This window comes from Plecotus auritus (assembly GCF_963455305.1).
Source record: "Plecotus auritus genome assembly, chromosome: 3".
Lineage (NCBI taxonomy): Eukaryota > Metazoa > Chordata > Mammalia > Chiroptera > Vespertilionidae > Plecotus > Plecotus auritus.
The window spans coordinates 220,655,882-220,682,314 of record NC_137772.1 but is presented as its reverse complement, the minus strand read 5'-3'; the positions used below and the strand labels follow the sequence as shown (position 1 = coordinate 220,682,314).

General features: G+C 59.3%; 1 protein-coding gene across 2 annotated transcripts in view; it reads left to right on the top strand.

Moving 5' to 3' along the window:
• Positions 1–25,778, top strand: part of TMEM184B (transmembrane protein 184B) — a 53,740-nt gene extending 27,962 nt beyond the window's left edge. Inside the window, exons 2-10 of one of the 2 annotated variants that reach the window (XM_080658535.1) lie at positions 764–1,013; positions 3,248–3,413; positions 15,195–15,285; positions 15,781–15,856; positions 18,945–19,036; positions 19,920–20,089; positions 20,546–20,740; positions 22,515–22,535; positions 23,431–25,778. In XM_080658535.1, the coding sequence (XP_080514661.1) occupies positions 822–1,013; positions 3,248–3,413; positions 15,195–15,285; positions 15,781–15,856; positions 18,945–19,036; positions 19,920–20,089; positions 20,546–20,740; positions 22,515–22,535; positions 23,431–23,672 (1,245 nt within the window). In that variant the 5' untranslated portion in view covers positions 764–821 and the 3' untranslated portion in view covers positions 23,673–25,778. The remainder of the gene's footprint in view (positions 1–763; positions 1,014–3,247; positions 3,414–15,194; positions 15,286–15,780; positions 15,857–18,944; positions 19,037–19,919; positions 20,090–20,545; positions 20,741–22,514; positions 22,536–23,430) is intronic. The other variant, XM_080658536.1, reaches the window with a different exon arrangement.
• Positions 25,779–26,433: the final 655 nt, after the last annotated feature.

Sequence of the window (26,433 nt, the reverse complement as noted above, 5' to 3'; positions counted from 1 at the left end):
TGGGCCCGGGTGCACCCAGGAAGGCCCAGGGAAAGCTCCCGTTAGGGTCAGCTCTGGCTGAGGATATCTGCTTGGACTTGGAAATTGTGAGAGGTCAGATGGGTTGCCCTCGGGGTTCAGGCTGAGATTGTTGGGGTTTGGGGGTGTGGCCGTTTTCTGGGTCAGACAGCAGAGGCCCTCCGGGGCCAAGTGAACCCGTGGGACACAGGGCTGGTCGGTGGGGCATCTGGGCCTTGCGCTCCAGCTAGGGCTCTTCCCAGTGCCCACCCTCTCCGAGTCGCATCCATTTCGGCAGTGGCCAGAGGGTCCTGAAGAGCCGGGAAGCTGGGCAGGGCCAGGCTGTGGCACACCGAGGGCAGCAGGAGGCCGTGACTGGAGTAGAGGATCAGGTGGGACTTAGGAGATGAGAAGCAACCAGAGCCACGGAGGGCAGGCGTGTGGGCCACGGGAGGGACACAGCTTCTGCTCTGAAGGAGATGGGAGGGTTTGGAGAGTTTTGAGCGAGGAGAGGCCAGTCTGGCTGACATCTTGGAAGGCTCACACAGCTGCTGTGTGGGGCTGGACAGCAGAGGCCAGGGCCGAAGCAGGGAGACTGGTCAGGAGCCTGTTCCATTAATTCAAGGGGGACAAGGTGAGGCTGGCTCCAGGGTGACACAGGGTCAGATCCGGGCACGTTTTGAAGGTGGACGTGGAACCCTGGGAGATTCCTTCCAATCCTGGCCCTGGCTGGGAGGAGGCTAATACTGTCATTTCCTCTCTCCAGGCCAGCTCCTCGCTCACTCCCAGCGTTTCTCTCAGGGAGCCCCCTGCTGCCGGGCACCATGACAGTGAGGGGGGCCGCACTGGCCCCAGATCCAGTGTCGCCCACGACAGCAGCAGCCTCACCCAGCGTCTCCGAAATCCCCGAGGGCAGCCCCACGGCCATGGAACAGCCTGTGTTCCTGATGACAACCGCCGCACAGGCCATCTCCGGTTTCTTTGTCTGGACGGCGCTGCTCATCACCTGCCACCAGGTACCGGCCAGTCAGGAGTCCCCGAGCCCGAAGGCTAGAAGGATCCTGAGCGGTTTCTAGTCCCAAAGGTAGTAGTAGGCGCGGGCAGGCGATGCTGCAGCAGTAAACGAACCGCATACTCTCCGGAGCTCCTCTGGTAGGAGGGCATTGCTCACATCCCCCCCCCCCCCCCCCAGTGCCTTCAGGTTCCACCTGTGGCTCCAGCATCTGGCAGCTCCAAGGCATCATCCACCTGAGCCCTGGGAGGAGGGTCACATGGGCAGGCACTCTGGGTAGTTTACCTTTACAGATCCAGAAATGACACTCATTTCTTCTGCTCACTGTCCCTGCGCCAGAACTGGTCCCGTGTCCTGCCTGAGCTGTAGGAGGCCTGGGGACTGTGCGTGAGCACCTGATGTCAGTCCCGTGTCCAGCCTGAGCTGCAGGGGGCCTGGGGACTGTGCGTGAGCACCTAGTTGTCAGTCCCGTGTCCTGCCTGAGCTGCAGGGCGCCTGGGGACTGTGTGTGAACACCTAGTTGTCAGTCCCGTGTCCAGCCTGAGCTGCAGGGCGCCTGGGGACTGTGCGTGAACACCTAGTTGTCAGTCCCGTGTCCTGCCTGAGCTGCAGGGGGCCTGGGGACTGTGCGTGAGCACCTAGTTGTCAGTCCCGTGTCCTGCCTGAGCTGCAGGGCGCCTGGGGACTGTGCGTGAACACCTAGTTGTCAGTCCCGTGTCCTGCCTGAGCTGCAGGGGGCCTGGGGACTGTGCGTGAGCACCTAGTTGTCAGTCCCGTGTCCTGCCTGAGCTGCAGGGCGCCTGGGGACTGTGCGTGAGCACCTAGTTGTCAGTCCCGTGTCCAGCCTGAGCTGCAGGGGGCCTGGGGACTGTGCGTGAGCACCTAGTTGTCCCGTGTCCAGCCTGAGCTGCAGGGCGCCTGGGGACTGTGTGTGAGTACCTAGTTGTCCCGTGTCCAGCCTGAGCTGCAGGGGGCCTGGGGACTGTGCGTGAGCACCTAGTTGTCCCGTGTCCAGCCTGAGCTGCAGGGGGCCTGGGGACTGTGCGTGAGCACCTAGTTGTCCCATGTCCAGCCTGAGCTGCAGGGCGCCTGGGGACTGTGCGTGAGCACCTAGTTGGCAGTGACCCCTTCGCAGATGAGAAAATTGGGACCCCGAGAGGGAGAAGGGAGAGGACTAGCCTACTTACTTAGTCGTTGGCAGAGCTGGGGTAGAAGTCAAGTGTCCTGTCCCCCGTGCTCACAGGCCCAGAGGAGCCTGGTGTGGCTGAGACGGGCCTTGGCTGCCTGAGCAAGGAGAGGGTTGAAGGTTTCCAGCAAAGACGGGAGGCTGAGCTCGTTCAGGTCCCCTTTCAGCTCCTCTCCGCTGCCCTGTGTTCCCCATCCTTTCTAGAACCCGATTGCTTCCAAGGCAGCTGGCTCATTGCAGATGGGGAATATTTTGTTCTTTTCCTCCCGAGCCCAGGGCTCGGCTGGGCCAAGTGTGAAGTCACGAAGCTGGGATGGGAGACTCGGGCTGGGACGGGGATCCTGGCTAGAGCAGGTCTTGGCATTTGTGTGTAGCTTTTATTTCCCCTGCTTTCTAAAAACTGCATTTCATTCCCCCAACCGCCCGTGCGGCAGGAGTGCGGCCTCTGTTCCCGTGGGAAGGTCAGACAGGATGAGGACACCACTGCAGCCACTCGGCCAGGGAGGACGTCCACCCTGCGCAGGAGTGAGGGCCCCGTCGGCCCCGTTAGTTAGGGGAGGGGGCGGGGTGGGCACCCGTGGGCACCCACCGCTTCGCCTGTGATTTAGCTCCAGGGACCAGGTGTTTAGGAAGGTGGGGGTGGGGACACACACTGAAAGCCTCTTTGCACCACACGAGCCTGGCCGTGCACGAGGGTCCCAGGGTACTTGTTACAGCCGGATTCCCCGGCTCGGGTTTGGACAGTCTCGGGCGTGGACTCATGCTCCTGTGTCTGTGAGGCCGGCCTTGGCGCCACCGCCTGCATCCCCACAAGCTTTCTGCATCCCGGGGTCTGATGCTCGCAGCAGCCTCACACCGGAAGCTTCATCGTCCCATTTTGCAGAGGAGGCGGCTGAGGCTCAGGGTGGAGTAATTCGGTCACAGATCTAGTCAGTGGCTGAGCTAGACCCCTCGGCCAGCCTCCTCCTCCCGTGGAGCAGCGGGGCGGAGGGGCGCTGGCGGGACAGTCAGGACGGGCGGGTCTCCGGCTGATGCTGCCCCTCTGCCCGCAGATCTACATGCACCTGCGCTGCTACAGCTGCCCCAACGAGCAGCGCTACATCGTGCGCATCCTCTTCATCGTGCCCATCTACGCCTTCGACTCCTGGCTCAGCCTCCTTTTCTTCACCAACGACCAGTACTACGTGTACTTCGGCACCGTGCGCGACTGCTATGAGGGTGAGGACGTGTGGGCGGGGCACCAGGGAGGGCCGGCCGTGGGCAGCGCACCCCTCCTGCCTGGCATCTGGGAGCCATGGTCCTCTCTCCTGGTTTCTCCTCGAGGGGCCACCCTCGCTTCTTTACCCACCATCCAGGCCTAGAGGGACAGGGGACAGCACAGGTGTGGCCAGAGTCTCCCCCTCAGATGCCCTTTGCGATGGGGCTCCCAGAGCAGCATCACAGACCCCCGGAAGCAGGGACTCGCGCCCCACCCCCAGTGTCCCCTCTCTCAGCTCTGGTGTCTCAGATGGGGTGCACAGGCAGCAAATGAGCAATCCGTCTGTAGATAGGGACTCCAGGTGCAGATGGGTTGGGGTTTATCCAGGGGTCTGTGGTGTAGTCCGGGCAGGGCTGGGCCTCCCTCCCCATGTGCCTTAAGTCTGAGGGCTTTGTCCCTGGAGGCGCTCTGCTGTGCCACCCAAGAAGGTGACTCGCTGCCTTTTGGGGCCTCCGCTCTTGCATGTGACGTGGGAGCATCACCAACTCTGGCACCGAGCTCCAGGCACAGGCCAGGCCCTGAGCCGCCAGCCCTCCACGAGTCTGTGCCACCTGCACAGCCACCACAGGGCAGGTAGCCTCTCTCGCCGGGGCCCAGTGGTCCTGGCCTGAGGCGTGGAGAATGAGCTGGTGCCTGTCAGAGGGAGGCCGAGGAGAAGAGTCCATTCTGGGCCGAGAGGAGAGCTAAATTGAGGGGAGGGAGGAGTCCCTGTGTGCCCAGCCTGGGTGGGGTGGCTGTGGGGGGCCGGGGGCTAGCGGAGGGATTGCACCATGAGGCAGGGACAGGGACATACACAGCCTTGCAGGCCACACAGAGAAATCTAGATCTTCTTTCTTAATGTTGATGCATAAAAACATGATGCGAAATTGCAGGCTACAAAGCTCTCTACATGGACTGTGGGTGACGGAGGGGCCAGAGGCCCAGGACAGGTCACAGGCCAGCAGGTTGGGGAGGAGGGATCCTTGGATTCTGATCCCTTCTGATGCCCGCCCCTCTCACGATCGTGTGTTCCCTGTCTCCTGAACCTGCACTGCTGGCTCCTGGTAAAGTGACCAGATGCGGGATTTTTTTCTTTTTCTTTTTTTTTTTTTAAAAAAATGTATTTTATTGATTTTTTACAGAGAGGAAGGGAGAGGGATAGAGAGTTAGAAACATCGATGAGAGAGAAACATCGATCAGCTGCCTCCTGCACACCTCCCACTGGGGATGTGCCCGCAACCAAGGTACATGCTCTTGACCGGAATCGAACCTGGGACCCTTCAGTCCTCAGGCCGACGCTCTATCCACTGAGCCACACCACTTAGGGCCGATGTGGTTTTTCTTGTGCTGTGACCAGGCAGCTCTGACCATGACCGCTTGTCAGCTTCCCTGACCTGGAAGGGCTTGGTCCTTGGCCCGGGGCTTCATGCTTGTCCCCCGAGAAACTGGATTCAGTTTCTGTCCCATTTTGAACCTGTGTGTCCCTGAGCACTCACAGGGCACAGGAAATGCCTTGGGATTTGGTGAGGACATTCAGGTGCCTAACACATGGCACCCCACCTGCCCCTTCAGCCACACTGGCCTCCTTTCTGGCCTGGGCACACCGGGTGTTTGCCCAGTGCCCACAAAGCTCTTCTCCGCCGGCTCCTCCTCTTCCTCCATCTGGACCAGCCGTGGGCAAACTACGGCCCGCGGGCCGGATCCGGCTGTTCTATCCGGTTCTCTTGCTCTCCCCTCTGCTCCTTTACTTTGAATTTATATTAGTTCACACAAACACTCCATCCATGCTTTTGTTCCGGCCCTCCGGTCCAGTTTAAGAACCCATTGTGGCCCTCGAGTCAAAAAGTTTGCCCACCCCTGATCTGGACCCTGGTGTCCCCTCAGAGAGGCCTTCCCGGTGGCTCCACTTGCAGGCTCTGTCCACAGCACTGCGGTTTGCAGTGAAGTGCTGGTTGGTTCTCCCCTTCCCGAGGGCAGTGCCAACAGAGCCAGGCACATGGTAGGTGCTCCTTGTTCCGGAAGTTTTGAATGAATAAGGGATTTGGTAAAACATGGCTATGTGCCTTGCATTCATCCACCTGCAACCTCGTTAAAATCCCTGGCTGGTGTCCCTGCCTAGCTCTGCCAGGTGAGAGTGCGGGGGCAGGTGGGGCTCTAGTGCCTGACATTCCTGGAAGCAGCAGAGCCCCCAGCGAAACCTCTGGTACCTGGGGAGCCACAAAGGCTGGGGTTGGAGAAGGTGAGGCCAGGAATCCTCTTCCATTCACCTGCCAGCCTCGCATGGCGCAGCTCCTGCTTCTTGTTCGTTCAGAATAAAAAAGCTCTGCCCTGCCAAGGGAGCTCTCCTGTGTGGTTGGGGGACAGGCCCTGCAGACTGGTGTGCAAGGCAGAAGGGGCACAGCCAGGGAGTCTTCGCATCGCCCTCACTCCAGGCCCCAGAGGTGGCAGCAGATGGTTGGCGCTCCTCCCACTCCAGAAGCCTCTTTGTTCAGGCCCTGCCTGTCCAGACCTTCCTCCCAGCTACAGAAAGGTCCCCGTAGGAAGTCTGCATCTCCTAGCAACACGATGGTCCTGGCCCCTCCCAGGCAGTTTACAAACAGGGCCACAGCCGCCCGAAGTGCAGGCCACCAGAGTCCACAAGCTCGGGTGTCCGCGCGGGTGGCGTGGCCCTCACCTCGCCCTTCCCCGCACCTCTGCTCCGTGCCTGGGACCCTCTCCCATAGTTTTTGTATCTGTAAGTGCTGCAGCTCCACAGGACTTGCCCCCAGCAGGCTTGGTGGTGGCGTGTCCCTTACAGTTCAAAAAGAGGCCCCCATTCGTTGCCTCTTCCTCCCAGTCTCCTGAGACGGGGAAGGGCAGGAGAGGCCAGACTGGGCCGAGGAACTCCTACTTCGCTGGCCATTAGGCGGCCTTTGCTTTTCTTTTTAATAAAATTACAACAACTAACGTTTTACTTTTATTAAAGTCACACGTGCATGTGGATGCAACAAGCTGCCCAACTCCCCTGACTCCCAAGTTCACTGCACTTGTAACTCTTTTTTATTTTTTTAAAATTGGGACGATCATCTAACCAGCAGAGCTACCCGGCCAGGGCCACTTTCAGCTCCGCAAACTGTTTTCCCCTCGAATAACCTAAAAATGTGTGTGCCTAGACTGCTGTTCCGGATTTTCCAGTTTTACGTGGTGTTAAGTAGCAGACGTCTTCCTCTGGGAGGCTTGTGACTGAGGTCCTCACCTCCGGCTGTACACACCCACACGCTTTCGTGCCTTCATCTTTGTAGCGTGACAGGCGTTCCTGAGCCCGCAGTTCGTGTTTGCGTTACTCCGTGTCCGTCCACATCGCTCAGAGCTGAGCCTGCTGGTGTCGCGAGATGCCATGTCCTTGCACGACTGCTTTTCCTCTGCTTGCCCCTTGCCTTGCTGTTTGGTGGGCTCTGTTTTCTATGAATCTGTCATCACTTTGTTCCCAGACGCTCCACCCAGTCAGGAGCATGCCTTCTCTAAAGAGGCACACATCTCTTCGCTCTGGGTTTTCCTCGGCGCTGTTCCTCCTGACGACCTGCCCCTGGCTCTGGGCTGGGGTCTGGCCCCGGGTCTTCCCTCCCACCGTCCTGGGAACCCTGCTCCCGGCTCCTGTGCTGACCGCCTGTCCCCGGGGCCATTTTTCCTTGTTGGTGATTCGCCTGCTCCTTCTGGTTAGCAGCCGTGGGCAAACTACGGCCCGCAGGCCGGATCCGGCCCGTTCGGCTGTTCTATCCGGCCCGCAGAGCCTAAAGAGCGGAGGGTTCTCTTGCTCTCCCCTCCGCTCCTTTACTTTGAATTTATATTAGTTCACACAAACACTTCATCCATGCTTTTGTTCCGGCCCTCCGGTCCAGTTTAAGAACCCATTGTGGCCCTCGAGTCAAAAAGTTTGCCCACCCCTGGGTTAGAGCATGGCTCCCAGGAGCCTCCTGAGGAAAGGGTGTGAGGGAGTTCTGTTTTTTGAAATTTGAAAATTGTCTGCAAATACATATTATATTGTTCTGTTTGGTTAGTTATCAATGGGAGTACAGTTCTAAGTTGGAAATTATTCTCCCTCTGAATTTTGAAGGCATGTTTTTCAGTCTTTTAGCTTCCAGCATTGTTTTCAGAAAGTCTGCTGGATTCTGATTCTTTTTTTAAAAATTGAGTTGAGAGAGAGAAAGAGAAACATCAATTTGTTGTTCCATTTATTTATGCATTTATTGGTTAATTGTTGTATGTGCTCTGACCAGGGATCGAACCCACAACCTTGGCATAGTGGCGCGACACTCTAAATAACTGAACTACCAGGCCAGAGCTGGATTCTGATGCTTAATGTCTGTATGTGACCTGCTTTCCCCCCTTACTTCCTGGATCTTTACCCCCAGTGTTCTGAAATCTCAAAGGAGGCGGGATATTCATTGTGCGGGGTGCCCGGGGGCCCTTCACTGAGTGCTGAGAAGCCCATGTCCTGAGTGCTGAGCAATGTTTGTGCATGTTCCTTTGCTAGGCCCCCCCCACCCCCCGTTTGTTCCTCCTTTCTGGAATTCCTGTTAGTAGGATGTTGCACTTCTGGATTGACCTTTAAATTTTCTTTACGGTTTCTTTTGTTCTATTTCCCAGGAGCTCTTAAATTTTATTTCAAATATTTACCTCTGAGGTTTTCTACGGAAGGTTTTGTTTTCTTTATCATGTCGTAAAGCGTCAGGCGCTGTTTCCTGTTCTATTTTATAGTCCCTGTGCTTGGTGTTGGAGAGAGTATCGCCCCTTCCCCAGACGCTAATTGTAGTTTTCTTCTGTTTCCTGCATTATCTCTGTCCCCTGACTTCCCTGTTTGTTTGTCTTGGCCTTTGACCTTTGTGTTGGAAGCTCTCCTCAAATGCCAGCCTCCCAGTTGGGTGACGGGACACGGCTTTCCTGTGCCATTTTTATGCAGTGGTGGGGACAGGCACTAAATGACGATTTTTTTATTCTGGGCCTGTTTCCCCAGATAATAATGTTCTCTGGGTGGTAAAAGCTGGAAGCTGAGTTAAGGGTGCAGTTGGTTGAAGGGTCCTGGACCCCTCGCCCTTCGCATTCAGACCTCATCTGTTTTCTGCAAGTGTCCTCATTGCTGCCCTCAGCTGAGCTAAGTTCTCTGAGGGAGGCACTGTCTCTCCCCGCCTCCCCCCCCCCCCCCCCCCCCCGCCTGGAAAGTAAAAGCCGCGTGCAGACTTGCAGCCAGGTTTTCCATTTGCACCTTCACCCGCAGTCCTGGGGTTCCCGAGGCGCTCATTGGCTAGCTCCCTCCCCTCCGGTCAGTGACCCGGCAGTCCTGGGGTTCCCGAGGCGCTCATTGGCTAGCTCCCTCCCCTCCGGTCAGTGACCAGGCAGTCCTGGGGTTCCCGAGGCGCTCATTGGCTAGCTCCCTCCCCTCCGGTCAGTGACCAGGCAGTCCTGGGGTTCCTGAGGCGCTCATTGGCTAGCTCCCTCCCCTCCGGTCAGTGACCCGGCAGTCCTGGGGTTCCCGAGGCGCTCATTGGCTAGCTCCCTCCCCTCCGGTCAGTGACCATGCTGACCATGCTGCATCTTAGAGCTTTTGTCAACATTGCTTGTCAGCTGCCTCCAGTGCCATCTCCTTGTCCTTGAAGGCTTGTACTTTGCCACCGATGCATTCTCATCCTAGTGGCATTCTGGAGGGCGAGGGGGAGGGAGAGTGGAGATAAACAGCTTGGATGGGTGGTAATTTTGCCGTTTTCCAAGGAGAGGGCTGAGTCTCAGAGAAGTAAATGGCTAGCTCAGGGTCCCTCTGATCGAGTATCTGCCATCTGGTGAGGGCTGTAACTCACACCGCAGCTCACAGGGCAGCGCCAGGCGGAGGAGGAGCGGGGAAACCAGCCCCCTTCCCTGCATTTAGTGTTTGTGGTCGGGGTGGGAGGTAGCTCCTAGAAATAACTCTGAGACAGCCCTGAGGAGCTGGGGAGCTGACCCGAGGGGTACAGGAGGCCAGGGTGCAGAGGAGATGGCTTTCCCGACGCTTTATGCAGCGCTGTTTTCCCAGTAACGTTTGTGTGGCGCATCACAGCTTTACCACCTATTTTTCATCACTCTTAGCTCATTCTCACCTCCCAGTTGCCCAGAGGAGTACATATCATCCCCATTTTACAACCGTGGGAAAATTCGAGAGGCTCAGAAACTGGCCCAGGATTCCCAGGGTGCTTGCAGAGGCCAGGCTCGCCCGGGGCTCCCAGGCTTGCTGAAGGAACACAGGACGAGTTTCTCAGCGAAGAGTGTGAGCTCTTGTTAGGGGAAGAGATTGTACAGGCCTGGATGAAACAATTAAAGAATGACACTTCGTTCACCCAGTTTCAGATTTTGGACAAGGTTAGCTTCCTGGAGCCTGGCCCCAGATGAAACATCTTGGTGGAGAGCGTGTAGCCAGGATGAACCCAGCCGAGGGCCTCAAACACAGCCACAGAAGGCCCGCGGGCCGCGTGCTGCCAGGACTCACAGGAGCTCAGTTGATGAGAATAAAGAAAGGTTTGCAGAAGAAACCAGCAGAAGGTCCTGAGAGAGAGAGAACAGCATCCCAGGTGGCAGGAAGCAGGGTCAGCAAAGGACAGACGCGGCACGGGGGCGGAGGAAGGACAGCCCGGCAGCATCGCGGAGCCCGGGGCCTTTCCGGTCAGGCAGAGCCCTGTCCGTCGCCATGGTTGTAGCGCGTTGTGCCCATTATGGTCCGTGGTGATCATCAGTCACTGATAAAAGAGGAAAGAATGTCCCAAGACCCTCTTTTCTGAGCAGAGAAGATTTCTGTCCAAGTGGTCAAAACTGAGCTTTCTGGGCTCATCCGTGAGTTGTCTGAAATAAGAATGCCCAGGTCTTTCCAAATAACCAGACTTTCTGTGTGGCAATGACAGCCGGGCCCCAGGGCCGCTTTAGGTGCTGTGGGTGTGTGGAGGAGTGAGCTGGCGATGGCCAGGGGCACCCAGGCACAAAATGGGGGCCCAGGAGTGTCTGTGGAGCAGTCGGTGTGCCTCACTTACCTGTCAGTGTGGGGCGATGAGGACTCCTGACCCGGGGGGCTGCTGGCAGAGACTGCCCGAGTGCACTTGTCAGGGAGCCTCTCTGTGAAGCCTTGGGGCCCTCAAAGCTATGCCGTTGCAGTTGTCCCTCAGGGGGGATGCTGGGTGGGGGGCTGGTGGAGAGCAGTGTCTTGGACAACAGCTTCCTGTCCAGGCTGCTCCTGGTTAGAGACACTGCCGGTGAGAAGAAAGTCAGGAGTCTCGGGGTTGGAAAGGAAGGACCTGTCACTTGTCAGCTGCTCAGACCCCTTTATAATGTCTGTTAATGGCTGCCGTGCCCTGGTCCGTGTGGCCCAGCTGGTTGGAGCATTGTCCCGTGCACCAAAAGGTGGTGGGTTCAGGGGTTCAGTTAATGGTCAGGGCACATACCCAGGTTGTGGCCCGTGTGGAAGGCAACCAATTGATCTCCCCCTCCCTCCCTCCCTCCCTCCCTCTACCTCCCTCCCTCCCTCTACCTCCCTCCCTCTCTCTCTCCTTCCCCCTCCCTCCCTCCCTCCCTCCTTCCCCCTCCCTCCCTCCTTCCCCCTCCCTCCCTCCCTCCCTCCCTCCCTCCCTCCCTCCCTCCTTCCCTCCCTTCCTGCCCCCTCCCTCCCTCCCTTCCTCTCTCTCTATAAAAAAAAAAAGTGTCCCTAGCCTCTGATTGCCTGCTTCCATTAGCAGAGAGCTCACTACCTTGCACCTCTGAAGACTGCCTCTTAGGAATAGTTTCTTATACTGAGAAGTCGTAGGATCCACCCCTGGGACTGAGCAGGTCCTGTCTGACCTTTTGGACAAGGTCACTGGCACACAGATGAAGAGAGTGATTCCTCCCTCCAGGCCTCAAGGATCCAGCACAGCCCTCATTTCCCCTCCACCCTGCCCTGCTCTCCTGATTAGGTATTTGTCTCTAGGTGCCTAGGATGGAGTCCAAAGTTCCAGGTACCTCACTCTCCAGAGCAGCAGACAGACAGACAGACAGACAGACAGACACCATCCCTTACCTCATTCTGGACGCTCTCCTTCACTCTGGAGGGCCTTGTCTGCGGGTCCCTTGGTCATTTATGTGTCCCCAGGGCCCAGCACAGAGCCCAGCACAAAGGCTGTGTGAACATGGAGGGGGCACAGAGTCACTGGTTTCTCTGAGGTCTCTCCAGGGGACCGGAACTGAAAGCATGGCCAGAGGGTAGTCAGGCGACAAGGCCGCTGGCTGAGAAGCTCACTCCTAATCTGTTGTGCTTTCCTATGTCTAGGGCCAGCATATCTTTGTGTTTGTTCCTGGGCTGTGTTGACGTGTCCATTTTACACACCTTTGCCGGGTGCTGGGGCGGCTCTGTAACTTTCTGGGAAGGGATTGGCTTGTCCAGATGGTCCGGCGTGGGCTGGTTGGACCATCTGGAAGAGATTCTGTCTTGCCTCCCTTCTCTGAGAATGCATTATCGACTCACTCATGATTCTTTAACGGACATCGTCACCAACTTGGTGTCACACAGACTCGCTGGCCAGAGCTCTGGTAAAAGGTCGAGAATCTTGAGCCGAGAGATGGATGAGATTGACAGTTCTGACGAGCTGAGCACAGAGCTTGGCTGCACGCTGGCGTATGTAATGCAGGAAAGGGTGTGAGCTCAGGTGCCAGGCTCTTCTCCGTGGATGGCAGGAGGCCTGGCTTGCGAGAGTGGTTCCGTGTGGAGGGGCTGATGAACTTCGGCCCCTGGGGGTTCCCTGGAGGTTCCCTGGAGGTCCGATCACCTTGGGGAAGTCTGTTCAGCATCCCTTGAGAGGGCGAACTTGAGCACAGAACTGAGTGTGGCTGCCTGCCCTGCTGCTCTGAGCCTCCCCTGGAACCTCGGCCCGTGCCCGTCATTCATTTCTTCCGTGTTTACCGTGTGTAAGTGCCGGGCCTCTGGTAGTTGTTGGGGGTAGGCCTCCGTTTCTACCTGCAAGGACTTGACAGTCTGGAAAAAACAACAGGCCACATGCTGTGGACTCTGCTCAGTGTGAACTCGGCTCATTCAAGGCAGGTGCTGTGCTCACTCCCTCCCGTGCTCCCAGCAGCCCCAAGAGGAGGGATCCTGGCAGCACAGAGGACTGAGGACACTTGCCCGAGGCCACACAGCTCTCAGTGGTAGAGCCACGCCCACACCCAGGAGGCCTGGCTCGGCGTGCCTGGCTTTCCTGCCACCTCACGCTGCTGCTTGTACTGGAAGTAGCAGGCAGATGGGCAGAGAGCTCACCGTGTGGGAAGTGAGCATGGCAACAGGACAGAGGAGCCGCCAAGGAGAAGGCGGCCTCTTAGCGGGCTCCCTCTGAGAGTCAGAGGGACCAGAATATGTGGCCTCAGGAAGCGTGAGAGAGCGTGGCACGTCCTGGGAACGCCAGAAGTGGTTTTATGTACAGGTTCTACTTACATGGCTGTGTAGATAACTGTCCCAAACAGCCCCGTGCAAAACAACCATTTAGTGCTGCTGGCAGTGCCCGTCAGGCATTGGGATGCACGTGGGCATGGTGTGCCCCTGCCCGTGGTAACAGGTCTCGGCTGGACCGGATTCATCTGGAATCTGACTCACTCATGTGTCTGGCAGTGGGTGCTGGTGTCTGCTGGGCCCTCGGTTCCTCCTTCATGGGGGTCAGCCTGGGCTTCCCGCACAGTGACTGGGCCCAAGGGCAGGCGTCTCGGGAAAGAACAGAGGAAAGAGGCTTCTGACGCCAGTGTCAGATGTCACGAAGCATCACTTCTGCTGTCACCCGGTCCACCATATGCAAGCGAAGGACGAGACCCCATCTCTCAGCGTTTTTGTCAGTGTCAGAGGGTGTGGCCGTCTTTGGAAAATACCATCGACCACAATATGGCTGGCCCCAGCCCGGGATGGACACATCCGTTCCACATGGCCTTGTGTGGGTTTGGACAAAGGTTATTAGCAGGCTGACGTCAGATTTGGCTAGATGCCCCCTCCCCAGACCCCAAAGTAGTTCTTTTTTTTTTTTTTTTCCCAAAGTAGTTCTTGTCATTGAGTGATCAGTGGGGATGCCTGCAGTCACCAGCCATCCTGAGCTGCTCCTGTGCCAGGCAGACAGCACACAGGGTCCCCAGCCCATCCAGGGATGCTGGCCCCCGAGGGAGGCAGGCAGGTAGCAGCCAACACTCAGCGCTGCTGAGTGCTGCCCACTCTTCCGAGCACTTTGCATACTCACTTCAACCTCGCAGCCACCTGGGAAGGTAGGGACTCCTGTCCCCATTTAACAGATGAGGAAACTGAGGCTCACAGCTAACCCAGTGGCAGACCCAGGCGGTAAACCCTCTGCTCTGTGTCTGCTGAGGGATAGTCCCAGCACAGTGTGGTAGGTGCTAGGGGTCATGTTCATAGAGGGTGCTCCCTGGGGCCCCACCCCAGCTGGAGACATGAGCCCTTCGTAGGTTAGAGCAGCTGTAAGTGGCAAAAAACACCCAAATACCTTCCTCTCCAAATTGAAGGCCACCGTTCACCTCCGACTGCTGTGCCAGGCTTTCGTGTTGAGGTCTGCACAGCATCTGCATGTCCGCAGGGCCCTGGGTGACAGCACTGGCCTAGGGTGGCCAGGGACTCGCAGAGCAGGCATGTCTGATGGGAGTGTGGAGGGAGGGGCACCCCGGGCAGGGGAATAGCCAGTGCAAAAGCAATAACCTGCTGAGGAAGTGTTGCTGGGAAGGAAGCACGAGGGGTGGGCAGAGACCACGTCACCTGAGGGGAGACCTTGAGTGCCAAACCAGGGGCTGCGCCGGGAGCCCCGAGGCCTTCATGCTGCAGGGAGCCACAGGGTCAGAGGAGAAGCGGCCTCTCTGGCCCCATTTGACCCTTGCCCTGGCCTTGCTTTGCTGGACGCCTCTCCTTGCTCGCTGCTCTTCCTGCCCCTGTCCTTGGTGGTGCCCTCTGCCACACTCTTACTCTTTCTTCCACGCTCGCTCGCCTTCCTCGATCTTGGCACAGCCCTTTGCTCTGGCGCCCTGCAGGCAGCTTGCCTTCGCTTTGCTGACCCAGCAGACATCTCTGACCAGGAGCCGTTACAGCGCATTGCTGTATTTATAGTGTGGAATTTACAACATACTTCTCTGCCGGCGGGCGGTCGCTCTCGCAGGTTTTGTCTTTGTGGGGATGTCCAGCCGTGTCCTGACTCAGAATGCGCTGACCCAGCTTCTCAAGACATTGTGCCTCTTTCCGCACCTCTCCTATGTTTAGTGCACACTCAGGTGCACTGCGGGCTGTGAGCGAACGGAGGTGCTGCTGTCTCATTCTGGCTTAGGATGTCTCCTGAGATCCCCCTGGAGAATGTGTTACTGTTGTTGTAAATTTGTGGCCCATAACACAATGGAAAAGAGCATAGGGTGAATTATAAAGCCAGTACCCAGTTGAGCCCCAGAGCGAGCACACTGCCAGCTCCAAGTCTCCTGCGTGCCCACCCTGACCTCCCCTCCTCCCATCTCCCCACACAGTCCTGACTTTCTTGGTAATCACTTGCATGCTTTACAGAGTGAGCAGCAGTGTGTACGCATCCCTAGACAATGCGAGTTGCCTTTGCCTGGTTTGGGTTAAAATGGAATATTAGAGGTGTGGGTTCTCCTGTCCCTCAGGGCGCTCTGTTGCTGCCTGGACTGGTCTTTCACTTTCGTTGCTGCTCAGAATCCTGCCGTCTGTTTACCCATCCTGTTGACGGGATGGTTTACTGTGGATTCTCTTTTCACAGCCTTGGTCATCTACAATTTCCTGAGCCTGTGCTATGAATACCTCGGGGGAGAAAGTTCCATCATGTCAGAGATCAGGGGGAAGCCCATCGAGTGAGTACAGAGCTCCCTGCAGCCCCGCACCCTGCTTCTGGGCCTGCCTTTCTCCGGCTGTCCTGGCGGCAGCTGGACACACAGCCCCTCTACGCCTGTGGCCTTGACCTGCTGTGTGTCTCTTGAACTTCCTAAGCAAGGTCATTCATTGGGACTTTTGGAAGGGCCTCCCCGGCTCTCTCTCCTTCTCTGTCTTCCTATCTTCTCCTGTTTCTTTCTCCCTCTTGCACTGTTTACATTCAGTGCTTCTCATGTGGTTTGTTACCGCGAGGTCCTGCTCCCTCATGCTTTACCGCAATTGCAAATGCTCTCCAAATGCTCTCCGCAGTCTCCCTGTACTTGGCCCCGGGCTCAAAGCTGCCTGGGCTCTCTGCCCTGTCCCCACCCCACCCTGCTGTGCCCTGGCTTGTCTGGATGTGAGGGAGGGCAGCCCCCAGCCCCACCTTCCCCGAGTCCTAGCTCTCTGCTCACCATCCCCTCTGCGGTCTCTTCCAGGTCCAGCTGTATGTATGGCACCTGCTGCCTCTGGGGAAAGACGTACTCCATTGGATTCCTGCGGTTCTGCAAGCAGGTGTGTGCCCAGCACCGGCCCAGTCTGCCCTGGAGCTGGAGCCGCAGCCGCGGGGCTCAGGAGGACCCTGCCGCAGGCTGCCCTGGCTCCACCTTGGAGTCCCCATTTCCTGAGCCCCCGCCCCCCCTCAAGCACCAGCACCCACTCCCCACACAGTAAGGGGTGCCCCTGCATTCACAGGGTGTGCTCAGGGGGGCAGAGAGAGGCGTCCTGGGCACGAAGTGGTCTCAGACTCTTGCTCCTTTATTTATTTATTTATTTTAAATACGTTTTTATTGATTTCAGAGAGGAAGGGAGAGGGAGAGAGAGACTGAAACATCAGTGAAGAGAGAGAATCATTGATCAGCTGCCTCCTGCACGCCCTACTCCAGGGATCAAGCCCGCAAACCGGGCAAGCACCCTTGACTGGAATCAAACCTGGGACCCTTCAGTCCATAGGTGTCAGCTCTATCCACTGAGCCAAACCCGCTAGGGCGATTCTTGCTCCTTTTGACCAAGTCTCGGTGTGTGTGAGAATCAGAGGATGTGCATGGGGATTCCGGAATCTCCGTTTGAAAACTTCTCATCAGCTGGGGCTGGAGGGGAGGAGGGTTTCTGCATTAAAGATACAAGACCAGCCCTGCTATGGCTCAGTGGTTGAGCATCGACCCATGAACCAAGAGGTCAGGGCACATGCCCCGGTTGTGGGCTCGATCCCCAGTAGGTGGCGTGCAGGAGGCAGCCAAATCAATGTTTCTCCCTCAGTGTTTATATTTCTCTATCCCTCTCCCTTCCTCTCTCTCTAAAAGCAATAAAAACATATTTAAAAAAATATTCTCAGGTGAGGATTGAAAACAAAAGATACATGACGAACCAGGCGTGTGCAGTCTCTAGTCCCTTCCCCATTTCCCAGTTGGCAGCCAGCAGCTTCGTTCTCCTCGCTGCCCTCCCTGTGGTCTAGGATGGCTGGGCGGGGCAGTGCGGTGTGGTGGGGAAGTGCACGGGCCTGCGTCTGACCATCTGAGCTTGATTTCCAGCTTCTCCCCTGACTGTGACCTTGTGTCATTACTTAACCTCTCTGAGCCTTAGTTCCTTCTGTCAAATGTGCGTAATGTTACTTATCTCGAGGGATGGTTTAAAGAACAGGTGAGGTGGGATACAGAGCATTCGCACGGCGCTGGCACAGAGCCCACGTCTCTTGTTCGGGAGGGAGAGTCAGGTGTCATACCCAGCAGCACAACCTCGACTAAGTCCCTCTGCCTCCACAGGGCCTTTCAGCCCCTCCAGCATCGCCAGAGTAACCCGAGGGGAAGTGAACTCATAGCCCGTCACTGGCCTGCTGGAGGCCAGGCTTTCCTGGGTAGGGCCAGGCACACACACACCCACAGAGCGCCTGCCTGGACCTCCCGGGTCTCCAGGTCAGCTTCCACATCTTCCTTCCTTAGGGTGTTGCTAAACTCAAAATCTCCCCAAGGCACCTGCAGGGAAAGAGTTAAACTGTCCTGGGCTCAGGGTGGGGCCTTTCAGGGCCATTGTTTACCCTGGGCTGGGCGCCTGGGGCCTGTGACTCATGCCTTCTTTGATGACTATATTGTGTACTAAGTTTTGATCCCAGATCACTAGCTCCAGCCGCCTTGTTCCTTGTTATAAATTATCCCCGGGCCTGTGGGCTGGCTGTTCCCGAATATCCACCGTTGTTCCTGGAGGAGGCAGGGAGAGGTAGGAAAAGGGGAGAGAACAAAAGGCCCCCCCCCCACCCGCCCTTGTCCTGGGGTGGCAGCTTTGTTCCAGGGCACGACCTCCTGCTGTCGTCTGTCGTCACTGGCACTCCAGGGTCCCTGTGCCTCAGTTCCCTCCTCTGTATCCGGCTGGGGACAGTACTTACGCCACGGGGCTCCGCAGGGACATGGGCATCAAGTGGCTGACCCGGGCACACCAGCCGATGGCCGGACTCCTAACGCTCCCTCACGTGCTCGCTCGCTGGCTCACTCCATGCGAAGGGCTGCTCCTCTCTTGTGGCTGTCGGTGCAGTCCTGCCTCCTCTAGGTGGGGAGGGGAGGCCAGGGAAGTTCTGTGGGGTGTGTGACAGCAGTATCCCCCCTTTAGCCCTGTCACACACGCCTCTCCTGGTGGCACCCCACAGCTCTGACCACCGGGCTCCCCTGCAGACCTCACTCCGGTTCCCAGAACTTTGGGTTCAACGGGCCACGTTCTCCCTCCGGGGTCCTTGCCCTGTTTGGAGCCCTAGCTTGGCCTTTCCAGCTGCTCCCGCCTCCACAGAAGGCCCGTTGCTTAGGTTTATTTGACTTCAAGAGAAAGGCGATTCTGACATTATGGGCACGGTGGTGCCCCTTGGTTTACTGGGGCCTCTGCAGGCAATTGTGAAAGCCTGGGGAGGGGGCTTACCCTGAGACGAGGGGCTGCGTACGTCCATCCGCCAGAGGCTCAGTGGCTGCCCGCTTGAGCTTCTGTCGCTGGTAGTTGGCGAGGCCAACATTCAAACCCAGATGTCAAAACTAGACCTTTGCTTTGGGCAGCTTCCTGTGTCGTGCTCCTGTTAAGTCATCTCCATCCCCAGCAGGACCCCAGCTCAGTGTAAACCCTGGGCCCAGGCCCAGAACATGGGGCAGGGAGCCAGACCCTGGGGTGGGGGAGGGGCACGAGAGGAAACCCGGTCCAACCCTGCTCCCCATGTGGCCAGTCCCTGGAGCAGGGCCCCGGCTTTGCTCCCCACCCCACCCACTTCCCTGGCCACCTCACTGCTGCTGCCCGTCCAGCATGAGCCCGTGCCCTTGTCCACTCTGCCTCTGGGCCTCGGTATGAGTTGTCCCCTCTGCCTGTCCCCTTGTCTCCCATTCCTGCTGCCCCTTCTCCAGGGACATCTCCTGTCCCCTCTCTTCCATTCCTCCGTCCATCGACCTCCCTCCTCCACATCCGTCTTCTCACCCAGCTGAGTCACACAGGTATCGTCTCCCTCACTCTGCCTTCTCCAGAGTCCCCTTGGGGGAGGACCCTGGGCTCCCCCAGGCCTGGCATCCAGCAGGTCTGCCGGCCAGAGGGGGTGTTACGTGGTCTGTCTCCATCCTGACCCTGGGCTTCTCCCCCACAGGCTACCCTGCAGTTCTGCGTGGTGAAGCCGCTCATGGCCGTCAGCACCGTGATCCTCCAGGCCTTTGGCAAGTACCAGGACGGCGACTTTGAGTAAGCAGCGGTCCCGGCAGGGGTGTGTGGGGGGAGTTGGTGCCAGGGTAGATGTCCCTGCCCAGAGGCCATGCCTGGCTAGGGAAGGAGGCGGCCACAGACCGGGCACACGCACGCCCTCAGGACCTCCTCTGAATGGAGGCCACGCATGTTCCCAGCCTTCCTCCCGCCTCCGCACCCCTGAGCTGCGAGGCTGGGCCTGGCAGGGGCATGAGGCCCGCCTCTGGCACAGGAGGAGCCCTCAGCATCCATCCCCTTTGCATAGGGGGTAAGGGGACGGGCACCTGGGGCAGAAGGAAAGTGACCATCCAGGCAGGCAGCAGGGCTGGAGCCCAAGAGGCCCGCCTTGAGTCCTCGGGTGGAAAGCCCCGCCTGGTGAACTGCCCACAGGCCTCTCACTGGGTGTGAGGGAAAGTGACCACATGGCCGTGTGCTGGCATGCGCTCGGCAACACCACCTGGACGGTACACAGCAGCCCGCCAGGGCAGGTAGGCAAATGGAGGCTCAGTGGGATGTAACTTGCTCAACTTAGAAAGAGCAGGGCTGAGCTCCCGTCACGCTGACACCCGCCCTCTGACCATCAGGCTGAGCCCTCACCCCAGGCCAGACTGGCTTCCACGCCTGGGTCGTGTCCCCCACCAGAGCTGCGGGCAGGTGGCTAGACCCCCTTGCGTGAGGCAGGGGCCCTGGCCCGGCACGTGCTGCAGACGCACCCGGCACCCGCCTCATGTTCTGCCCCTTTGATCACCATGTGGCTCGTGGTGCGCTGCTTGGGGAGCACGGCCAGAGCCATGGGGATTGGCTTAGGCAGGACAGGGGAGGGGGAGGCTCCTCGTCCCTCGGAGAGGGTCTGTCCAAGCCAGAATGCTCCCCTTTTCTGCAGCGTCGCCAGCGGCTACCTGTACGTGACCATCATCTACAACGTCTCCGTTAGCCTGGCCCTCTACGCCCTCTTCCTCTTCTACTTCGCCACCAGGGAGCTGCTCAGCCCCTACAGCCCCGTCCTCAAGTTCTTCATGGTCAAGTCTGTTATCTTCCTCTCCTTCTGGCAAGGTGAGTCTCCGCCCAGCCCCGTAAGGTGGCCCTGTCCCCTAAACCTCGTCCCCTTCCTCCTGCCTGCCACCCCCAGTACCCCTGGGGCCCAGGCCATGGGGTTGTCCTTGGGGATCCCAACCTGGAGCTCAAAGGGGCCTCCATCCACTGGGTGCCGACTCGGGCAGAAGTCTGGTCCCTCAGGGGCCTTAGGAGCCAGGGCAGAGCTTTAGTGGGGCTGCTTCATGGATGGGGGAACTCGGGGGACCCCACATAATCTGACGTCTCAGTGTTAGTGGCTGGAAAGGGTCTGGGGGTGTGGGGTTTCCAAGGGGCCTCGGCCTGTGTTGGCAACGCTGCCCCACAGGAGCAACCAGGGCCCCTACTTCCACCGCCCCGGGCATTGGGGGGCTGCATGGAGGAGGAGGGGATGGGAGGCGGTCCAGCCTGGGCCTGACACCACGCCTTGCCTCCCAGGCCTGCTCCTGGCCATCCTGGAGAAGTGCGGGGCCATCCCCAAGATCCACTCAGCCCGCGTGTCGGTGGGCGAGGGCACCGTGGCTGCCGGCTACCAGGACTTCATCATCTGCGTGGAGATGTTCTTCGCAGCGCTGGCCCTGCGGCACGCCTTCACCTACAAGGTCTATGCCGACAAGAGGCTGGACGCGCAAGGTGAGAGCCAGAGCCCTCCTGCCCCGCAGTGTCCTGCAGGGTGGAAGGGCCTGTCCACGTGAGGGAGGTCCTGGGAGTGAGGCCACCTGTCTTTGGCAGCCGGTCTAGAGTACGGAGACCCGAAGTTGACAGGCACAGTACCCCCGTGGGACGGTCAGGACAGAGATTCTAGAAAAGCAAGTCCCTCAGTGTTCCCGACATGAGTCCGGTTCTCCGTTTATCCCAGACTCCTCTGCTCTTAAGTGTTCTGTTGTTTTTTTAACCTGATTACCTCTCAGAAGCAGACTTGGGTGGCAGGAGCTCTGAACAGCTTCCTTTTACACTTGCTGACCTTCCTGGGTTAGAGCAGAACCCCCTGGAGAGACAAAGTCCCGTGCGGGCCCCACCGTCAGAGGTTCCACAGTAATTGATCTGGGCTCGGGCCTGGCAGGGCGGGATTTCAGAGCTCTCGGCCTGGGTGCCTCTGCTGCCCCTGGGCCTGGAGGGATGCCCAAGGGGAACAGGAAGAGGACTCTGGGGATGCTTGGATGATGTGAGGAGGTGGGAGGGCCTGGAAGGGAGGCCTCCTGGTCTAACACATCTGCCCGGAGCTCGGCTGCTGCCAGCTCCCTCCCCATGTGGCGGGAAGCGGGAAGCGGGAAGCGGGAAGCCCACCTCCCCAGGCGCAGCACTGATGGCCACCCCGGGCCGGGCAGCCATGTCCTGGGAAGAGGATAGAGGACCGCCTGGCCTGTGGCCGGCTCCTCGACTCCCACCCCTTCCTGCCATGTTCTTTCCCTGGTGGGAGGCCTCGGGGCCTGCGCAGCTGCTGACGCGCACTCCAGGCCTCGTGACTCTGGTGGGCCCGGCCGCGTTTCCCCAACACGCTGGCTGGGGGCTGGGGGCTGAGGGCTGGGGGTGCTTTCTCCACATTTGACCGCAACCTATCAGTGCCAGGCACTGTGCTGCCGGCTCAGCGCTGCCGCCGGTGCCCTCTGGCTTCCCACCAAGGCCCCAGTTGGAGGGTCAGCTTCCCAGTATGGAGGGTGATGTCCCTGGACCTGGTCCTGACAGACCCTGTCCCTTGGGAAAGGCCCTTTGTGCCCAGAGCCTGGGAAGGTCTCAGTGTTGAAGGACCATTTCCACAATGGTGGCCCTGCAGCCGCTCTCAGGGGAGGCCTGGGCCGTCTTCCCCGACACACCCACCCGCTGCCGCGTAGCTGGGCATGGGCCCTGCCCGCCAGGGGAAGCTGCTGCTTGCCATTGCCCCTCCGCGTGGTCCTGGCCGGCCACGCGCCCGCCGACCACAGTGCCCAGCCCCTCAGTCCTCCAGTCTGGCGTGGGTGCAGAGCTGGCTCTGTCGTGGGGGCTGCACAAGAAACCCCCGCCCCAGCCTCTTATTTCCTGTCTGTGAAGTGGGGAGAGGTTTGTGGTGCACAAGGCACAGGCTTAGCAATTCCAGCCAAAGCTGGAGAAGTGGGGTGTGGGGGCCCTGACTTCAGGGCGGAGGTGAACTCGGCCCGCAATTCTGGTGTCCACTGTTTGTCCCCCCATAGAGAGTGGGAGTGCCACAGAGGGACCCTCTTTCAGTGGATAGTGTGCCCAGGCCCGAGGGGAAGCTGGGGCTGCCGGGGTGCCGGTGGGGCAGGGGTGGGGGCGGCAGGGGGCGTGGTGTGCACTGGCCTCGGTGGTGGGCCATGGTGTTCACTCAGCTGTCTCTTGTCTTCTCTATTTCTCCTGCTTCTCCCCCCTTCCCCGCCCGCCCTGCTTTTGCCCCGGGTTTGGCCGTGGGCAGTGCCAACGTATGGTCCTTACGGTAGGTTCTGCTCTCTGTCTGCATGTCTATCCTGCATGTCAGTCCTGGTCACTGTCACCGGCACGCCTCTCTGCCTGGTTCTGTGTCCCTGTCTCCTCACCACGGGCACCTGAAGGCAGTGCCCAGAGCACTGCCTGCCAAGGGCCGCCCTGTGTCGAGCCTGCTCTGTCCGGCCTGTCGTCTGGCATACGCCCTGTGTGGTTCTGGGGCACAGCACCCATTACTGGGAAACCAGGGCCATTTCGTATGTCCATGGCAGAGGCCGTGCAGGCAGAAAGGGCAGGCGTGTTTGAGTCTGAAGACCTGGCTGCGAGTTGAGCTCTTCCCATACTTCTCAGTGTGTGGCCTGGCCTGTGGGGATGATTCATCAGAGAGGGAGTAAGATAAGCTTATCCGGCCGGTGGCTCCCGCCCTCTCGGGGGAGCTGGTGAAGATGTCTGCTTCGCCGGGTGCAGTCTCTGCAGCTGCCCCGATGGAACGGGTCCCTGGTCCACTCCCTCAGGAGCGGGGGCAGCACCGTGGAGCCCCGTCCCCAGCACTCCCGCCTCCACTCGTGCTGGCTTGGCCTGCCTCCCTGGAGCATTCTGGGCTCATTGCCTGCATCGTGCCAGTCTCCACCCCTGGCCCATCCCACCTGCCGGACTCAGCCCCCATGGCTGCTTACCTCCACCCCTTCAGGGGTGCTCTCTGCTCTGCGCCCCAGCCAGAAGGGCCGTGTCTTTGCCTGCACCTTCTCACGTGCAGAGCCCCATCCTCTGTCCCAGGTGGGGGTGGTTGGATGGCATAGCCTTGGGGGGTGGGTCCCAGGACTAGAGGTGGTTGGATGACAACCTTGGGGCCGAGCCCCTTGTCTCCTGCTGCGCCAGCCCCTCACCCCTCTGCCTCCCGCCCGCAGGCCGCTGCGCCCCCATGAAGAGCATCTCCAGCAGCCTCAAGGAGACCATGAACCCGCACGACATCGTGCAGGACGCCATCCACAACTTCTCGCCCGCCTACCAGCAGTACACGCAGCAGTCCACCCTGGAGCCCGGGCCCCCCTGGCACGGCGGCGCCCACGGCCTCTCGCGCTCCCACAGCCTCAGTGGCGCCCGCGACACCGAGAAGACTCTCCTGCTCAGCTCTGATGACGAGTTCTAAGTGTGGCTGCTGCTGGGGAAGGATTGGCACCTTGGCCCAGGGCAGCTGTGCCCCTGCGGCCTCACGCCCAGGCCCGGAGGCAGACTGCCACAGCTTTGGCATTGCCTTTAATTTATTGGACCAGAGCACTCACATATCGCTTCCAGAGGGACAGCCAGTCGCTGTCTGCCCAGAGAACTGCCCAGGCTCACCCCGAGCTTCAGGAATAGTTCTACACGGCCACGCCACACGCCCCGGCGAGGAGCAGGGGACACTGGGAGCGGCTCCCGTGCCCGTGCGGCTCGTGCTGCGGTGGCGGCGTGTTGGGACCAGCCGTGCCCCAGGCCCTGACGCTTGTGTTGTGGACCAGTGGCCACAGCCTCTCAGCTCTGTCCCCAGCTCACTGCCCTCCCCATGAGACTCAGCCCCTCCCCAGACCCCGTGCCCTGCAGCTCTGCCCCCTGCTTCCTCGGCCTCCTACGTTAGCCCTTCTGGGCAGGGGGAGGGGGAGGAAGCTGTCTGTGGAGCCCCTCCTGACCCGGCCTGCCTGGCCTGCTGCAAGCCTCAGCCAGCCGCCAGGAGCCACAGGTCCCGCTAGGAAGGCGCTCAGGGGCCTCTGGGCCCCTCTTCTGTGCATGTGGCCTCTCCAAGTGAGGTCCCTCCGTCCCCTGGGTGTCCTCGTGGCTGCGCCTCTGTCGCACGCCCCTTCCTCCTGGCCTGCGGAGGACAGCGGCAGCCCACACTGCCCCTCTCCTGGGTCTGTCTTGAGAGCATTTGGGGCAGAGCCCTTACTGCCTGGTTGCTCAGAGGATCGGGCTCCCACCTTCCTGGCTGAGCAGTCAGACCTTTGCTGGTCCCGATCATTGCTGGGGCTTCTCCCTCCCACTTCAGGGAAAGAGTCTGAGTCTCCACATTTCAGACCAGCTTCCGGAGGACACGGTTCTGTGGGAGGGAGGACAAAGGGCTGGGCCTGCAGGAGGGCCCTGGCCCCATACCCACACGGCCTGGTGTCCTGCTCATCTGGCCCCAGCCCATCTCTTCTGTGCCTTAGTCACACATGAACGCTCCACTCCCCAGGCCTCCGTCTGTCCCAGACACTCCCTGGGGGCTCCCTGCTAAGCTGCTGGCACTCAGGCTCCTGCAGTGCTGGGCCAGGCACCTTTGGACAGGCCTCGGGTGGCCAGGACCACCAGGCCCCTCCCCTTGCCCACCTCCACACCCACACACCTGGGGCCAGAGCCCCTATGCAGCCTGGGCTCACCTCAGCCACCGTCAGGAAGAGGCTTGATGGACACAGCTTGTTCGGGCAGGCAGAGCATCCGTCCCAAGATAGTCCCAAGATAGCGCGTGTTTGGGCGGCAGCAGCCGGGGAAGGGCAGGAAGCGGCAGGGAGAAGGGCCTGCCCGTGGCTTCAGACTTCACGGTGGAATCTTTCCTCTTGGCCACTCCTGGGATGAGCTGTGCCCAGGGTCGGGTGGGGGTTCCATCCCAGTCCTCTTCCTGAGCACTTGGCACTTGTGACAAAGCCAGCCCTCCTGGTGGGGGCGGGGGGCCAGGACTGCTTGAGGGGTACTAGAGGCCAGCTTTCCAGTCCCTGTCTGGTGGGCTTGGCCAGCCAGCCCCAAGCTGCCTGGGAAGGTAGTGGGCCGGTGCAGGCTGCCTGAGGACGCCCTCTGCCTCCCCCCCCCGCCCCCCCCCCCCCACCATTTCCCTTCCCGTCTGTTTCTCTGATCCTCCTTCCAGGCCAAAGTGTGCGGCTGCCCCCTGCCCCATCTCTGCCCTGCAGCTCCCGGCGGGGAGCCAGGCCCGGAGCAATGGGGGCTGGGAACGGCCTGACCACGCCACCTACTTCCTAGGATTCGTAACCTACCTTGTCTTTTTTTAAACTTTTTTTTTCCCAATAGAGTAGCTCTTTGTACATAAAAAATACTTGAAAAATTAATTGTATGATGTATGAGAAGACAGAGTCCCCTAGTTTTATATCTCGTGTATGACTGCCGTGAGTTCCACCAGAAAGTCGCTCTATTTTGGTCTCTGTGACATTTTAAACGCGTGACAGAAGTGAGCAAATAAAGTGAGAAAGAAATATATATATATATGAGATAATATAGATTGTATTGAAATCTCCTCTGCCTGTGGGTGAGGTTTTTTCCTTCCTCTTCCCACCCCCGTGTTGGGGTGGGTTTCGTGGTTGTGAGCAGGGGTGTCTTAGGAAACCCTGTCCTTCCGGTGAGAACATGAAGGTGATGGGGGGACGTCACATTGTCAGAGGCTAAAATTGCCTCCCTGAACCCAGCCTCCACTGTGGGACCCTAGGTGCCTCCCCCTAGCGCCAGGCCTGGAGCAGGGCCTGCTGGGCAGGGGGCACTGCCTCTACTCACAGGCCAGGTGTCTGGCCTGGCCCGGCAGGGCACCCTCCTGCAGCCACCTCCGTGGGGGCTGGCTGTGTGTGTGCGTGTGTGTGTGTGTGTGTGTGTGTCTGCTGGCTGCTGACTCGGGCACTCAGGAATGCTGTGGGGGTGGGGAAATTCCCAGCCTCAGCTTGGCCCTCCTGCAGCTTCCGGCTGCCTTTTCCTTAGGCCTGAACGCAGCATCTCAGCGTTGGGTGAGGATCAAGGGTCCAGGGCCCCAACCTGAGGAGGAGGAGGAAGGCCTGTGGATCAAGCCAACCTATGTGGTTTGGCCTTTCCCCAACTTCCATATCTGTGCCTTCTCCCAGCCCCGCCATCTTCATACCCGTGGCCAGCCACTCAGAAATCCTCACGCAGTGGAGCGCACCCCT